The sequence below is a fragment of the Dasypus novemcinctus genome, chromosome 9 (genome assembly GCF_030445035.2).
Source record: "Dasypus novemcinctus isolate mDasNov1 chromosome 9, mDasNov1.1.hap2, whole genome shotgun sequence".
Classification (NCBI taxonomy): domain Eukaryota; kingdom Metazoa; phylum Chordata; class Mammalia; order Cingulata; family Dasypodidae; genus Dasypus; species Dasypus novemcinctus.
Window position 1 is genome coordinate 109,025,020 of NC_080681.1, and position 17,622 is coordinate 109,042,641.

Here is a 17,622-nt window from a genome sequence, read left to right on the forward strand (position 1 = left end):
AAAGGATTAAGACCCTCCCTGGGTCCCAAAATCTAATCAAAAGTTCCTATCTATAAGGGGCTTACAGGCACATGAATGGGGTTGCTCTAAGAAAAGATTTTCTGGGGTCCACAAAAGACTGAAACCAGCACATGATGTTTTTGTTGTTTAATGTAGGAAGAGAAATCTGGGCCCTATTACTCCATAACAGCTGGATACAGAAGTCATCAGTTTGTGTTTGTTTTTTTAACCTTCCCTGGTTAATATTCTAATGTGCAGGTTGAGAAACCACTGGTTCTTCTGGTTGAAAACCACTGCAGTCTAATTTTTGTCATCAGACCTTTAACCATTGTTGCCCTGCTCTTCCCTCTCTCCCCTCACAGCTATGGTTCAACTGTTACCTCTCAACATGCTAGTAAACACCCTACCTGTCCTCTACGTGACGCGAGGAGAAATGGACCAAAGAAAGTCATGTCATTCTAGTATTTGGCATTTATTGGTACTCCCCTAATTTCCAGGCTTCGTAGTCTATGGAGAGACAGCAGACATCCTGAATTGCTATCAGTCACGTTGTTTCTGCAAAGAAAAAAAGTAAAAAAAACTGAGCTAAGGAGATGATTAAGAACTCACCTGTGGGTGCGCTGCAGCGGCAAAGAGCCAGGTAAGACATAATAGTAATGGAACATAAGATATTTCTTAAATAATTGTGGAAAAAATATAAGTTAAATTAAATAAAAAATAAAAATTATCTCCCTGGGGTGAAGATCAGAATAAAGGCAGTTCAGAATTATTCCCAATGAGCCCCAAAGGAAAAGGGAAGCAATAACGTTTCTTAAGTATGCCATGCATTTCTACATGTGACATGTCATTTCATCTTTACAATGCTCTGAGTCAGGTATTATCTTTGCTTTATACACAGGAGAAGCTGTGGATTTGAGGGAACTCAAAAATCACACAGCTAGTAACAGAAAGGGAAAGTTTTTGATTTCAAAGTCTTTGGCTTTTCCCTCTAACTCTGATAATAGCTGTGATGATAACCTCCCATTCGCAAGGCACTTTTTTTTTTTTAACTTTTCATTGAAATATAAAAAGTGAAAAGTGAAAAAAATTAAGTGCACAATTTGATGAATTGATGTAAAGTGAACACATCCTTCTAAAAGGCACCCAGATCAAAAAACAAAACGATACTAGTGCCCCAAAAGTCTCCTCACTGTACGGCCCACTTTTGACTTAGGAGTTTTAGCACAGTAGAGCCTAAAGGCTGTGAGTCCTTAACTTGGTATCCATTTGGGTCTGAGATCCATTCATACTCTGAAATCACATTTTTTATATGAGTTCATGCACTTTCCTGAGAAGAGGCTGTAGTGCCTTTATCAGATTCTCCTAAAGGGGATTGTGACCGAAAATGATTGAAAGTAAAAAAACCTGAAGACTGACTTATCAGGAATCCATTCATTCATTTAACATGTTATTAAAATGAGAATACAGTAATAATAATGGCTACCATTTGAGAACTTAATTGCCAAACATTACACTAGTCCACTTTATGTGTATTATCTGACTCTGACAACAACTCTGAAATACAAATATCATCTCTATTTTACAGATATGAAAACGGAGGTGCAGTGTGGTGAACTGATTTGCCTAATGCCACACATTAATTTTGCAGGTATTTGCAAAAGCTAGTATTCAGCATCAGATCAGCTACACCAAACTGTGCTTTTTCTGTTAGACCATACCTTCTGTAATATCCAGTTGCCTAACTTTGGCACAGAACAAGCTGAACTTGAAATACCGGGGCTGAACAGGAAATGAAAAACCGTGAAGTCAAAAGCCCAGGTCCTTTTCTTTGTAACAATTCCCTTCTAACCAATGAAATATTGTAAGGGTAAATGTGTTGCCTTTAAAAGATGCACTTTGCTCTCAAGAGGTGTGGCACCAAGGTTTTCTCAAGTAGGAGTTATTATCTAACCACAAACTGTCTATCATTACACTGCACTTTAGAAGACATCTATGATTGGCTGACCAAAAGAGCAACGTTTGAATTTAAAGAAGACCAAAACAACCGAGGGTCAGTACTTCAGTGAAAAAGATAAAGCTTTGTTGTTAGAGAAAACTCCAACTGGAGTCAGAGATTAGGTTCTAAAACCCTGTGCTAGGATAAAACCATTACCACTAACTCAGTAACTGTGTTACTACTGTTAATTTCTTCACTAAGAAACCAGCCCCTATTTTAAGTAAAACCCACAGAAAAATATGTAAAAACCACATGAAGGATTGACTATAAAATGCTAGTAAATACAACTATTTATAGTTTAAAATTCAATTAATCTCTAAATCAAAAGCAAAGTTTACATGTCTACAAAGGCTATGTCAGAAGGTGGCAGAGTCAGAAGCCACAATTCCTGATGCCTGCTTTCCTGTTCTGGTCAATAAACTACATGTAACATTTTGTTTCCCATTTTTCCCTCCACTGGATCACTGGATCACTGGATCACTTACTGGATCACTTACTGGATCACTAAGCACACTGTATTCTCAGTACTGTTTATTCTGGAGAAGGCATACATAATAAAACTACGTATTTTTTAAGTAGTGGGCCAGATACTTTATAGAAATATGGTCTCAAGTGAGTTGGGAAAACTGAAAAAAATGTATTCGTTTAATATATGTCATTCTGAGTCTGGGACACATGCTCAACGTAATGAGATATAAAAATTTTGAGAAAAAAATTTCTCCCAGGCAGTAGAAGTTTTTCCAATATATACAGCATGTTAGTGAGCATTAACATTTTAGAGAACTTGAAATGATAATCTTATCATCTTTTTCAAGGCAACAGTGTATTTCAGAAAGAAGTTAGCATTGGATAAGGCAAACAATGCAGTTTCAAATTTTATACCCCCTATTTTATGCACATGAAAGAAAGCACTACAGAACTATGTACAGAGCCACCAAAGCAGCAATGTAGAATTTTCAGGATTTTTTTGTTGAAACTCACTTTATTTAAAAAACAAAAAACAAAAAAAACTGTCATGGACAATAAATTACAATCATTTCCCCCCTTTTATAAATTCTTCATAAAATATATTTGACAATTTTAAAAGAAAATTTCAAAAGTTGCTTTCATTTATGAAGTGCTGATGACATTTTTTTGACCATTTTGTCATGCTGGTGAATTATTTTGTAGCTGCTACAATAGTTTGATTGATAAAATATTTTACAATTAAAAACAACAACAAAGAGAAAAACAGACCAGCAGAAAGAACTATTCAGTGTGCTATATATCTGACACTTAACACTTACTTCATCATAATGACAAAGTATGCCTTAGCACCAAAAATCTACAGGAACCCCTCTATGTGACAACTAGTGCAAAAAAACATTCTAGGAACTAACTGTACAACCCCATATTTTAACTGGCCACAGCTGCCTATAAGCTCATTTAAAATATTTGGTCTTTTTTTCAATTAAGACAAATTTCATAAAATGCTATTAACCATGGCAAGATATTCTACTATGAGGAACAATTATTTACTGAGTACCTATTATGGGCAAGGCACTGTGCACAAATTCTTGCCTTCATTTTCCCCTAACAATTATTCAGGAATTTCCAAGTATCACCAATCATCTTTGACTTCTTACTCCTAGATGGAGACGGCCTGTGGCTAAATGTCATTTTATCAACTGACATTTGGTGCTGAGCACACAATAGGTACTTATTATTTTCTGACTGAAAGAACAAAGAAAAACAAAGAATTTACTATCATTTTGCTGGGTATCATAGACTATTTTAGATTGAGAAAATTTTTCTAAACTTCCTGATGACCTCACATCCTTCCCCTCCCCAACAAACCAATTGCACTTTACAGGTAATATCTTTCAAAATAAATGATAATCATTAACTATTACAAAATGAGGCAGGATCAAAAGCTATATACTTAGGAAGCCGTGGTTCCAAGCACATAGATAACTGAAGAGCAAATGAAGCACTGGCATACCATTACCTATGAATTGCTTACTGAACTGCCTGCCACAGTATAATTTTTCTTACTTACAGTTAACTAAATGTCCATAGACAGATCTGTGTTATACTAATTTGGTGATTCATAGGGCCACATTATTATGAGGTGTCAATAATTTCCACCCCTAATTTCCAAAAGAATTCTTATATTTATTAGCTTGAAAGAAATGTTAAAAGTATATGACATTTTTTTAATCTTAAGAGGCTTTATCTGAATAAAATCTATCAGTTCAAATTGTAAATTTCCAGGCCAAGGAACATATAGACCAGAAATTTTATGAACGCCAATTTGTGTGTGTTATTTTATTTCTATAGTCCTCTGAACACATTTTAAACAAAGAAAACTTTACAATGGCAATATTTGAAAAGTTGTGGAAGTTTAAAAAAGTTCAGGAGACTATGCAAACTATCAATGATTTCAATATTCTAATACTATTGTTTGACTTTTGACCATACCTTCCAGTGCTTTATAAGTCACTGGCCTTAAAGTTTAACTAACCTTAAAGGCTAATGTTCTGTTTTAGGAAAACATTCTTTCCCTAAATTTTAACTATCTGCATTTATAGGAAAACAAACTTGAGACAACCGTACAGGGTTAAAATCAAACCAACTTCAAGAATAATGGTCTGTTGGTTTTTGACATTGACCATACTAAGTGATTGTGTAAAACTGATAATTTTCTACTTGAAAGATATAGTTTAACGCCACAGTAGTTTATCTATTTGCCAAACTAAGTATCACCTCCCACTTTAGAAAAGGTGATCAACATTTAAGACAACCATATCACTACCATCACTGTCTCAAATTAGACAAGAGAAAACAATATCAGTGCCAAAATGAAAGGAAAGCCAATGATTAAACAAGAGACCATATCAGGGCAGGCAATGTGAGGGTAGAGCTCATTTGTTTTTTCAACTTTATGCTGAACCTTAGGCAAAGTCTTGAAACTAAAAATGAACATATCAAGTATAATTGTTCATATATAGCAAAGTTTTCAGAAAACAGAAAAATCGTGTGTTCAGATTTATATCAGATTGTAGATGCTCAAGTGCAGACATGCCCCAATGCAGTGGTTTAATTGCTTAACTGCATACTTGGTTACCTAAAGACGGTATGACTGAATCATTAATGGCTTTGCCAACCTGCTACCACATGACTAATTCAACTCCTACAGTTACAGGGCACTGGAGAGCTCAAACATACTTTAGCAGCTTTGGATCACTTAATTTCATTTATGTTTAAATATAATTTTAGACTCTCCAAAATGATGCTTTAAAAAAAAAAGCTGTATAATATTACAAAAATAAAAAACGTAGTACAATTTGATTAGAGGGAGGGACAGGGTAAGAGGATGAGAGAAGGTTCTTTTATTTTCCATCACTGATTTCACCAGCAAATCTCAAAAACCCAAACCTACATCAAATAATTTAAACCAGTGGCATTTTCTTCATATGGAATGCAAAATGCACATTCAGATACTTACATATACATAAATATATACATATATGTTTCCTTTACAAAGCTTGAAAGGTTGCATTACCAGCATGCAAACCTCTTCTTTCGTGGAAATTCCTAATACTGACAAGGAATGTCTAAAATACTTAGAGACATATTTCCAGAAAACTGGACTCTCTTCTTTTCTTGGCTCTTAAGAGAATTTTCCTGCCAAACTTCTACCAATGATCATTTTAAAAAATTTACATCCACATTGGAATACACATTTAAAACATACTAACATTTAAATGGCCATCCTGGACTAGAGAAAAATGAGGGAAAAAAAAACACCCCACAATAAATCTAAACCCTTAGAAGGTGGAGTTTAGCCTTTTATATTCTTTTCAGCCACATAATGTTGCATCACTGTTAAAACAGAAGCAGCACATTATCCAAGATATCTGCAGATAATATGTGTGTCACGTTTCCCAGCTGCTATCTTTAAACGCAATTTGTACTAATCTGAGTTCTAGTTCAAAAGCGTCTGGACGATCCTGAGGATTTGCAGCCAGCATTTCCTTAATCAATTGTTTCATTCGCCCATTCATTGACTTTTTCTTAACAGGAATGAGAAGTTCCATTTTGGGATTTTCCAGAAGTGCCTCCCCAACAGGCACAATCTCAGTTCCTTGTTTTACATAACTCCCCAAGAGTTCCTTTTTTGTCTCAGTGTCTATGAATGTGATCCTTTCCAGCATTGCCCAGATGATAATTCCCAGAGCAAAGATGTCAGCTTTTGCTGTGTAATGTCCCTCCCACACTTCAGGAGCCATGTAGAAATCCGTTCCACATGCTGTGGAAAGGAAACACTTGTTTACACTCACAGGTTCTTCGGGGTTCTGCCCAGAGGCTGAACAAACTTTACTTAAACCAAAATCGGCCACTTTCAGAGTGGGTTCCAAGTCACTGGTATCCAACCTGCTTTGAGAAATCAAGATGTTATCAGGCTTGAGATCTCGGTGGATGATCTGATTTTTATGCAAGAAAGCCAGGGCACTGCTCAGCTGAAGCATGAAGCTGGTGTTAGTTTTACGATTGGGTTTCCTGGACAACAGATACTCATTCATATCTCCGCCATCACAAAAATCCATCACAAACCACAAGTAATAGGCGCTTCTGGGATCAAAGGCAATTTCTCCTTTTAATGAAGTCTCTACAAGCTATAAAAGGAAAAAAAAAAAAGATTGCAACTACCTGCACAGGTTACACAATTCAGTTATAGGAAAAAAAAAAGTAATTCAAAGGTTAAGTTAGTCTCCAATTTTATATGAAAACTCCATGAATATTCTATTTGGTCAGTCCATCTTATTCTAAACTTCAGTACTTCATACTGTCACTTTGTCCCTTATGAATGAATATACATCAAACTTCCAGGCCAAGAGGTAAAAACTTATTTATAAATAAGATTATTTTGAAGCATGTCCAACTGGTTGCACATTTCTGTGTCTGTCAATGGAGCTGAACTCCACTCATCTAGCTAACAGTTTCATGAAAAGGTCAAAATTTCAGCAGTTAGACCTGGGAGAGTGCCACTTAGGGTATAAGCCTCAAATAGGAAATTCTACTCAATGGAACTGTCTGAAAGATACTTCTCATTCGTTGCACATACACTATCAGTATAATCTGTGAAATTGAGAAAGAAATGATCAAGAAAAAAACTAGGTGTTGCAGAAATACAGTGACCCTTTAGTTACAGATAAAAATAAAACTGACACCATTACTTCATAAACTTCTGTACACAGAATGCAAATATATTGGCTATCTCTATCACTGGATGGCTTTTTAAGACCAATTTATAAAAACTGAATTTGTATTCTGATATAAAAATTCAAGTATGAATTTGGAGATTTCTTCCTTGATGCAAGTTGAACACCTAGCGTAAATCACTGTTTTAATCATTGTCTAATTATAATCTTTCTATTAGCTGGAATTAAAAAATATTATTTCACTGGACATGAGCTAACACTAAACTAGTGGCATGTAAGAGCTTTGAAAACATTTACTGTACTGTGTTGTTTTTGGATCTCTAGGTTGACTAGAAACTCAGGAGTTGTTGAAGAGGGAAGGAACTGCTAATTCTACATTTAAATCTACTGATACTTTCTCTTGTCATTTTGGTGGGCAGAATCAAGAATATCCTTCCAAGCTATCTTCCCCCATGGCAGACAGCAGGAATTGCAATGGTCTGTAGATGTGTCTTTGGATTCATTTTTCTTTTTGCATGTGTTTATGAATCAGAGAAAATGAAAGAATAGAAAAAGGTACAAAGCACCAATTGTTCACCAGGTGCACTGTTGTTAAATATGCTGAGATGAGAGACCAGGAACATCTCTCTGCTTCATTTCTTCTCTTCATTTTTCTTTGCCCTTGAAAGTAAACTTTCTAAATAACTGAGCGTTGAGAGTCCAATTATTCAAAGAATGATTTAGAGCAGAGGTTCTTGACCTTTTTTGTTCCAAAGACACCTCTGCCAGTCAGGTGAAATGAATGCTACTGTCATTTATTTATTGCATACATTCCTAAGTGAAAGAAATGATGGATTTCAGTTAGAGGTCGAAGAAAAGAATACATTGGATTTTTTTTTCAATTCAGGCTCATGGACCCCTGGTTAAGAACCCCTGATTTAGAGTAGGACCAGAGAGTAATTATAGGCTTTGCAACTTACATAAGGTCTCTGTGCCATATTCTTCATTTTTAAAAAATTTTAACTACTCTTAAAAACATATAAAAAAACATCTTTATCGTCCAGGTTGTACGAAAACAGGTCGCGGGCTATAGTTTGCCGGCCCCTGGTTGAGAACTACACAAACACAGAGCCCAAACTATTTATTTTCATGGGTAAAGAGGACATTAGCCATTGATTCTCTTGCCTCAAGTCCTTCAAAGGCTTCACTGCTCTCTTAGGTTATATGCCAAGCTCTTTAATCTGGGCTATAGACCCTGGGTGCTCTCCAGTTTCACCAAGAACAACTCTCATATAAACTATAGACTACCTTCTTTTAATTCGTAAGGGTACATGCTTTTTGTCTCAGGAACTTTGTATGTATATTTCTTTCTACCTGGGAAGTTTTTCTCCTGTTTTGGTTAACTCCTCTTCATCTTACAAATGTCAGTTTAAACGGTCTATGCTTATTTTGGGTCTCCTATTATATTCTAGTTCTTCTCATTCATGACACTTATCACAAGTATAAACAGAATTCCTAAGAATGAGAATGTGTCCTCTGCTAATAATTTGTTTTATATTTTCTACTAGGTGAGGTTTTTAGCACCAGGAAATGATTTAATGATTCTAACTGAGAACAAGAAAGAAACTATCAGGAAAACATGAAGAAAAATTAAAATGTTTGTAGAGAATGAAGAAGACCATGTATAGGGTCTCTGGACACATTACATTATTTGTTTATTTGTTTTTACTAAATGCAAATATTGGTTGTACTCACTAGATGTAAATTCATAAATTCAGAGAAGGCACTTTCTAAATGTGCTGATGTCTGTTTAATTAAATAAATCCATGGAAAAGACAATTTTAATAAAGCCACCCATTACTGAATGCTTCCTATGTTCCAAGTATTATATCTGCATCACCTCTAATTGTGACAACTCCCATGGAAGGTAGAAATTATTATTACTATTTTATATATGAAATAGCAGATGTGGATAAAAGTTGGGTCATTTATCCAAGGTCATACAGCTAGCAAAAAGTGCCACAAGTCAAACACAGGTCAGCCAGACTTTGAAAGATGAAAAAGATTTACTAAACAAAAAAGTGTTAATATACAAAAATCACTGAATCAAGTCTGGTAATACTTTGTATCAATAAAGCTTTGAAAGACCAGCAAATGCCTAGTTACTATCATGGTTCCTGGATCAGTACTCAAGGATACTATTAGCACCCAATTGTATGTTTAAGATCTCTTTGCTTTTCTAGTCCAAAAGAGATTGGGCATTTTAGTCTCTAAAATTCAAGGCAAAGTACAACAAGGTTCTATCCACTTTTAAGAGGAAATGTGGTATGAATGTTTCCAATATTTTCTGTTATCAGTAGAACTTATATAATAAGCACTTTTAGAAAAGCAAATAGTAAGTGAATAGAAACTGTATAATTGTGTTTTATATTCACTGTCTTAAGAGAGAAAATTTCAGGGCATAGAGTGCAAAGCTGCAAAATAATTGTTTCAAGATTAATGTTTTGTTAACATACAATGAAATGTGCAAGTTTCTAATTAAACAGATAAATGTGTTATTTTTTCCCCCTAGTCCAAAAGCTTTTGTTTTAAAACAGGCTTTTGGTAAATTCTGAATTTAGACATACTCAAGGAAAGTTGCTTCCTCTTCTAAGAATGACTGGCCTTTAACTAGCTATGTCTTAACTATCTTTGCTATTTAATGAGTATTAAGCTATTAGAAATTTTGATCTATGGCAGAAGCCAACCTAAAAAGACTTTTCTATATTCCTATATTAATGCTTTCCCTAAATTTACAAACGAGTAATTTGAAGGCAATAAAACTGAACAGTTAAAAGAGCATGAACTTTAGCTGTCAGAGAGACCTAAGTTCAATACCTAGTTCTGCCACTTGCTAGCTATGTTACCTTGGACAAATCTATAATCTATTCCAAACCTCAGTTTCTTCATCTGTAATGAGAATAATAGTACTTATTAATAGGATTGTTCTGAGCAAATGCCTTTAGAAATAGGAACCCAATTGTTAGCTATGAACACTATTAATAATATTCAGGTGCCAAGTCACATGCTTCATAAAAATTAACTGGAATTGCATGGTTAAGAAACCACATAACCCTGTGAAACAGCAGAAGCTGATGTTTAAATCAGTGAACTATTAAAGAGATACCCAATTACCTATAGGTATTGCTACCGTTTGTAGAGTTTTCTCTTCTATCTTCGGTTCCAAAAGAACTGATTTCAAAGAAGTGAACTTATTAAGACTCTAGTCTTGAGCACTTCTCTAGCAACTATCTTGTCCTATTCCTATGCAGACTGGCAAGTACTACAGCTTAACAGGTGGCTTATGTTATTTTTAGGTATTTGCATCATAGGTTTAAATAAAATCTTGCTTTAAAGCAGAGGTTTTTTAACAAGGGGTCCATGAACTTGAACTGAAATTCAAAAAAACATTATTCATGTGAGGACATGTTGGTGCAGGTGTGATATATATATTAAAACACAATACAGTGTGGATTTAATAAGGGGCCCATGGTTTTCACTTGAATGGCAAAGGGGTCCATGGCACAAAAAAGGTTAAGAACCCCTGCTTTAAAGCAAACATTTACTCAACTCTTGGCAGATCCCCCCATCTACTCCCAATTATATAAACACCTGCATTTAAAGGGAGGTATTCATTCCTCTTCTTGCTAACCATTGCTATATACAAATTATTTCTATTTCCCATTCAACCACACATACCTGTAAATAAAGGGAAGAATTAGAGCCATGGGACATCTTTTGTACCATCCCATCTTTCTGTAGGATGCATTCCTCCAAGTGAATCACATTTGGATGTTGGCTCTTGATACTGCTTAGTGCCCAGAACTCACGAAGGGCTAGTTCAACATTTTCAGGTGCATGACATCGAATTTTCTTCACTGCTACCCGTGCAGAGGTCTTCCTGATGACTGCTTCATACACAACACCGTAACTACCTCGGCCTACCTCCCGTATTAGATCGTACTTTGGCTGGCTACTCACCATCTTCAAGGTCGAGGTTTCTGGAAAAATCAACAAAGTGCTGTATTGAAATTAGGAATACCTCTTGGCATGTGTTTCTTTTAATGTATGATTTAGTTATCATCTGTCTTACCATCCACAGTGCTTGAAAGATATTTGTTATACCTCGGGCACATCTATATATTTTAATAATAATAATAATAACAAAGCTAACACCATTAAATTATACTTACCATGTTATCAGGAACTGTTTCAAGCACTTTACAGTATTAAATTTATTTAGTCCTCAACACAATCTATGAGATAGGTACTATAATGAGCATTTTACAGATGAGGAAACTAAAGAACAGAGAGGTTAAGTAACTTGCCCAAGGTAAATCAGCTTGTAATGGTGTTTTAGGAAATCAGGCCATATAAATGGCTCCAATGTCCATGACACTATACTGCCTCTTATATCAACTACTTCAAATATCACTATTAAAAATAAACCAAAAAAAATCCTATCTTTGTTTACAGATCATGAGAAAACAAACAAGACTCCAGCTTCTCCTGAAGACTATACACAATACAAAAGGTCATAAAAACAGAAAAACAGCAACAAAACAAAAAAAGCAAAAACAAAAAACCTCATTTAGAAATACAAACAGCTGGCTTATGCTTAAGGCCTGGACTGAAAGTGAATCAAACCATGAAAATGTTTAGCTGCTTTTATTATGTAAAACTAAATGGGCAAACTCTGTATATTCATAGCTTAGTTTTATTTGTGTTGTTTTCTTATTTCTTGACAATTAAGTGGAAATAGTTCGTGGAGACAAAAATGTTCCTTTAAAGAGAAACAGTAAAGAGAAATGTTCCTTTAAAGAGAAAGTAAGCTACTTTGATTATAGAGCTACCTTTTTTTTTGGTTGTCATTTAACAATAGTGATATAGTTCTAGGCCATTTTTTAGCAACAAAATTTGCCCTACATATCAAGGGACTCTTTGACAGAGATCTTGGAATTCAACTTGATAAATGATTTAAAGGCAAGAGCAAAGGCTGCACTGAAATGCTCATGTATTGAATCAAGAAAGTCTGAAATGTGCTTCCCCATCCTCCAACAAATTTCAAGATTCTAACGGGTTTCGGGAACAAATTCTCATTTGTAGACTGTCACCATGGGCAAGAAAAAACCCCTGAGATTGTACAATTTCTATACTGCACAGTTTGGGGGAATAAAGAGCTATTAACCTTGGAGTCTGAGAAAGTGGGAACAGCTACTTTAAGCCCATAGGGGAGATTTTTAAAAAGAAAATGAAAGTTTCTGAGATTGCTTTGCTGCCCCACTTCCTCTAATTGGTCACCCACCCTTCAAATTCCTACTGTTATTCCCTGGTGTCTCTTTGAGTACCTGCCACAGAATCCTCTGTACAACTACACAGCATTCTTTCCTGCTCTACCTGGATCGCCAGTTACTATGCGTCTCACAGTGGCTCGCTGCTTTGAAGCAGCCCCACATCCCCTTCAGCGTGGTACAATCCCCAGACCAAAGAGCACCTTCCAGAATAAGGGGGAGGAGAGTGCTTATGAAATCCTTTGAGATCCAGGCTAGACCACGGCGAAGCATCCGGCGCGAGCCTAAGTGACTGCCGCTGTCAGCGCCCGGGCCCGCCGGCCAGCCAGGTCACACACCTGCCCGGGTCCGGGGCCCAAGTGCTTCCCGACGCGGCGGCTCAGGGCCCAGCTCATTGGCCAGGTATCAGGCCCTCCCCCTCCTCGGCGGCGACCAGATGAAGCCCCGAGGGGATATTCCCGAGGCCTTTCGCCCCGGAGCCAGCCCCGCAGCTGCCACGACTCCCCCGGGCTGGGAGCTAGGGCCTGGGGAGGAGGCCGCAGCTGGGGCGGTCGGCCTGAGGGGTGAGGAACCAGAGGCCCGAGGAACACCGGGCCTTCCCTAGGATGACTTCGCTGACAGGTCTGTGGCGGGCCTCCTGGGGAGGGAGGCACATGCAGCGCCCTCGGTTCTGCAGCAGGACTTCTCTGCCAGGCCGAAGGGCCAGATTTACCTCAGGGTAGCCACCGCCGCTTCTTCCTCTCATGGGCTCTGAAGGCCGCCATTATCGGGCAGCTCGCGCCTCCGCCGCCGCGGCCTCCAGTCAGAGGCCGACGCGCGCCCCCGTGGTGCGCGCGGACACACCCCCTTAGCCGCGGCCCCGCCCCCCTCCGGGTTTCCGTAGCGCGAGCCGGGAAGCCCCGCGTCCTCCCCGCTGGGCGCGCGCCCGGGCGCCCCTGCTGTTTCCCTTCTCCTGCTGCTGTGAAGAGCTCGGCGTCGCGGGAGGTGCGCGCGCTCCGGAACGCACCATTTGCGCCCCTTCCCGCAGGGGTGGTCGGACCCGGGAAGGGGGAGGCCACTCCGCGCCCGAGGTTCAGTCGTCCTCCAGCCGCTGCGGGCGCGCCCGCTTCGCGGCCCCGGGGAGAGTCTGCAGCAGTAGGTCCGGGCCTGGGGACGCGCGCGCCCGGCCGCGGCCTCCCCTCCCCCTCCCCGCCCCCCTTCCGACCTACCGAGCGGCGAGCAGGTGTGCGGGGGGCACTGGGCTGGGACGCCTGGTGCATCTTCTCGCGCGCGGGCCTGGGGTGCTTGCGGCCGCGGAGCTCTTCGGCCGGCCGGCGGAGAGGCGCGGCCCGGGGTGCGAGGCCTGGCGTCCGCCCCGCCGGGAGGGAGGCTGCACCTTTTGTCAGAGTCACTGAGCCATGTTTGCGGACGGCGCAGCTGCCGAGGCGGCGGCGGCGCGGGGCTGGGTGCGATCATCTGGGAAGGCGCCGTCCCCTGCCCCGCCGGCGTGGTGGTATCTCCCTTAAAGAAGCCGGCGCCTCATTGTTCCCCGGCCTCGGGGAGTCGGCAGCGCCCGGACGGACACCGGGAGGGAGGGAGGGCGCGGCGGCGCCGGCACCTAGCAGCTGCTGCCCGCGCGCTCCCTGCCCGGCAGCTGCGGGCTCCTGTGGAGGATCGGGATCCAGCCGGCGGGAGGGACAGTCAGAGCCGGACGGAGCCGGGGCTAACAGCGAAGGCAGCCGTCCTCTCGGGGCCGGCTCTCAACGCGCGCCTCAGCGTTCGACTGCACGACAGCCATCCATCAGATCCCTGCCTGACAGACCAGCCGGGGACTAACACTCAGACCATTCAGTTAGGTACACGGATCAGTGCGCATCAGCCAGAAACGTCCATTCCTTCCCCGGTTTATTCCGCATCTATCTGTCAATAAGGTGGTTGCTCCGCGTCCGAACGCTGAACCGGCCTGATGTATACAAAGAATCCCTGTCCCTGCTCTCAAGGATCAACCGATTACCCATTTTATTTTCTCTCACGGACCACGTACTGAGTCTGGGGCTGGGTTAGGCCCCGGTATAAATTCTCTCTTAATCGTAACCAGAACTCACAAGAGCTATCACTAAGCCTTGTTTTTACTGGTGGAGAAACAGCCTTTACCTCAGTTGACCAGAAAGTGTCTGTTTAGGGATGTTCCTGCCTTGAATGCCCAGTCTCCCCTGGGTACCTTGAATACCCACCCTCTCCCACTACCCCACCCAAAACTGCCCTGTGGTCTGTTCAGACTCTTATCCTGAGTGCGGTTTGTCAGTTGCCAGCTGTCTGCTGGGAGGGGGATCTTGCCCTTGAAAGTGGTAGAAAATATGGAGGGCTGTGTGGGTTATTTGATCAGTCAGGGGATGGGTCAGAAGATATCCCTTTTGGTCAGAGGAGCGTTTCCATCCTTTAGTCTCAGTCTTAAATTATCAGGAGCCCCTCCTACTCTCCAGCTGGTTGCAGAACTGAGTCCCATCTTCCCAGAGATAGGTGATTCCAATGTCTAAAGTAGATTCAGGTTTTGTGGAGCCTGAAACTTAATTTCCATTGTTCTCTTCAAAAAAAAAAGACAAAACGCCCCTGTGAACACATTGCTGGGGCCCTGGAAGGGGGTCCCTGTAAATGAAGGACTGAAGCTTAAGCTTCGTTAGCTTCAGTAAAGTCTGTCCTTGCTTATTATGTTATATCATTATTATAGGACTTCTACTAGACTTAAGTTCCTGGGAAAGAGAACCTTTATGAATCATTTCTGCAACCTCAATATGATAACAGTATCAAATACACCTGAGGATAGCCTTCTCATACATTGCTGGTGGGAAGGCAAAATGATGCAAATCTTGTCAAGGGAATTTGGCAATGTATAGCCACATTCCGTATGTACGTACCTTTTGACCCAGTAATCCTAGGTCAAATCCCAGTAATCCTAGGTCAAATCCCAGCTAGCAATCTATCCTGGTGATATATTGACAAAAATACAAAAAGCTGTAAGCACAATGCTATTCATTATGGCGTTTTTTTTCCCAGGTATAATTAATTCACTTTATTTTTCTTGTTTAAAAACTATATGGTACTTATGGCAGGGTCCTAGGTCCTTTGCATGACGACTCTGGTGTGGGTCTTTACAAGACAGCTGGTGAATTCCTAAGAGAGAGATTTGGGAACATGGTTTCTTTCCAAAGGTGGGGGATGAGATAGCTATAGGTCTTGGAGATAAAAAATGACCTTGGCGGGAAACGGACTTTGGCCCAGTGGTTAGGGCGTCCGTCTACCATATGGGAGGTCCGCGGTTCAAACCCCGGGCCTCCTTGACCCGTGTGGAGCTGGCCATGCGCAGTGCTGATGCGCGCAAGGAGTGCCTTGCCACGCAAGGGTGTCCCCCACGTAGGGGAGCCCCACGCGCAAGGAGTGCACCCATAAGGAGAGCCGCCCAGCGTGAAAAGAAAGAGCAGCCTGCCCAGGAATGGCGCCGCCCACACTTCCCATGCCGCTGACGACAACAGAAGCAGACAAAGAAACAAGACGCAGCAAATAGACACCAAGAACAGACAACCAGGGGAGGGGGGGAAATTAAATAAATAAATAAATCTTTAAAAAAAAAAAAATTAAAAAAAAAAAATGACCTTGGCAAAGTCACCCAGGTAGGCCATGCAGCCACTAGCTGAGGTGAGCATTTGTCAGTACCAGCCATCAACAGCCCTTTCTTGAGCCCTGGGGCCCAGCTATTGCCAGTGCCTCTGGGGGCGAGAATGGGGGACCCCAACACAGCCATAGCATCCTGTCTCCTTGCACGGGATGGTGTGGGCTTGCTGTCTTGTTCCTCTAGTAGCCTTGTCACACAGGGACAATGGAGAGCTTGACCAGGATGACAGCCTTGCAGAAGGCTGCGTCTACCTCAGAGCACTTAAAACAGCCAGACCAACATGGCAATTGTAGTCCCTGATGGCAACAAAGACCCAGAACCTGGTCCACTGGCCAGCTTGGGTCTCCTTTTGCACAGGCATAATTTTCAAAACCTCATCCTTGAGGGACATCCCCAGGAAAAAGTCAATGATCTCAGACTTCTTGATGGGCAGAGAAAAGAGACACCTCTCCTCCAGGGACTTGATCCAACTTGGTGACAGGGAGTCACTCCTTGTCCTTGTCCTTGCCTTCCTCAGCTCTGCAGCCTTGGCCTTAACAGTAGTCGTGACCTCGACTCAGCACCCCACAGCTAAAGCTTTGGCTGAAATCGCCCAACCTCCCATTCCAGGGCCTCCCGCAGCATCGGCGTTATCCACCATTTGGTGTTTTCTCAAAGAAGAAACATGGCGTTTTACAGCAAAAACTTGGAAACTACCTGTGGCAGTTTGAGGTTATTTCATGAATACCAAAAAGAGAAAGTTTATGTTTGTAAACTAATCTATTCCTCTGGGTGTGATACCTTTGCATTAAATTCAGTTGAAGTGTGTTTGATTCTATTGCTTTTTAGGGTGGGAGCAGAGATGGCTCAAGCCATGGGGTACCTCCCTCCCACATGGAAGGTCCTGGGTTTGTTCCCGTGCCTCCTGAGAAAAGGAAATGAGCATGTAACAAACAGACACAGAGAATGAAGACAAAACAAGGAGTGGGGTGGGGAAAATAAATAAAATCTTCTTTAAAAAAAGATTGCGTTAGGGCTTTTGGTTGGACCACCTGTGAGGCATGATTCAAATTGAGTCCCTGCTCCCTTGCCGGGTCTGATACAAGTGGACTCACATGGACTAGACACACAAATAAGGAAGCTCTGCCATGTTTGATTCTGCCATGGTAGAGAAAAGACTCCAGTTTTGCCCACAGTTGAGCTGTAAGGAAAGAAGCCCTATGCCCGGTTGCTCACAGCTGAGCTCCAAGAGATTCTGGAGGGGAAGGCAGAGAACTCCTCAGATCCACAGCTTTCTTGCTTCATCTCGTGGTGACAATGTCTGGATCAACAGTAGCTGACTTTAGTGAGAAAGCATCTCTACTGATGCCTTGATTTGGACATTCATGGCCTTGGAACTGTAAGCTTTTACCCCAAATAAACCCCCTTTATAAAAGCCAACAACAAAACAAAAAATAAAAAAGCAAACAAGCAAGCAAAGCCAAC

At 41.0% G+C, this 17,622-nt stretch overlaps 2 protein-coding genes across 3 annotated transcripts in view; one reads left to right on the forward strand and one right to left on the reverse strand.

Moving 5' to 3' along the window:
• Positions 1-453: 453 nt before the first annotated feature.
• PDIK1L (PDLIM1 interacting kinase 1 like) lies at positions 454-17,608 on the reverse strand. 2 transcript variants are annotated; one of them, XM_058304074.1, is made up of 4 exons: positions 16,139-17,608; positions 13,718-15,740; positions 10,918-11,219; positions 2,959-6,654 (listed from the first exon to the last, which is right to left on the reverse strand). In XM_058304074.1, exons 2-4 carry the CDS (start codon positions 13,962-13,964, stop codon positions 5,914-5,916), a joined length of 1,290 nt encoding a protein of 429 aa, XP_058160057.1. In that variant the 5' UTR covers positions 13,965-15,740; positions 16,139-17,608; the 3' UTR covers positions 2,959-5,913. The 2 variants fall into 2 exon arrangements, 1 of the variants encoding a protein (XP_058160057.1); XR_011649720.1 differs by lacking the exons at positions 2,959-6,654; positions 13,718-15,740; positions 16,139-17,608 and adding an exon at positions 454-555 and having other exon boundaries at positions 10,918-11,058.
• TRIM63 (tripartite motif containing 63) overlaps positions 12,973-17,622 on the forward strand; it is a 41,338-nt gene continuing 36,688 nt past the window's right edge. The window contains exon 1 of the mRNA XM_012522221.4: positions 12,973-13,130. The gene's annotated coding sequence lies outside the window, so the exon portion shown is untranslated. The remainder of the gene's footprint in view (positions 13,131-17,622) is intronic.

Coding starts and splice junctions, on each gene's coding strand:
- PDIK1L (XM_058304074.1), bottom strand. CDS start 13,964: ATGATCGCACCCAGCCCCGCGCCGCCGCCGCCTCGGCAGCTGCGCCGT. Junction 11,220..13,717: donor GCACACCTGCTCGCCGCTCG/GTAGGTCGGAAG, acceptor TGATTTTTCCAG/AAACCTCGACCTTGAAGATG. Junction 6,655..10,917: donor ATTCTTCCCTTTATTTACAG/GTATGTGTGGTT, acceptor TTCCTTTTATAG/CTTGTAGAGACTTCATTAAA.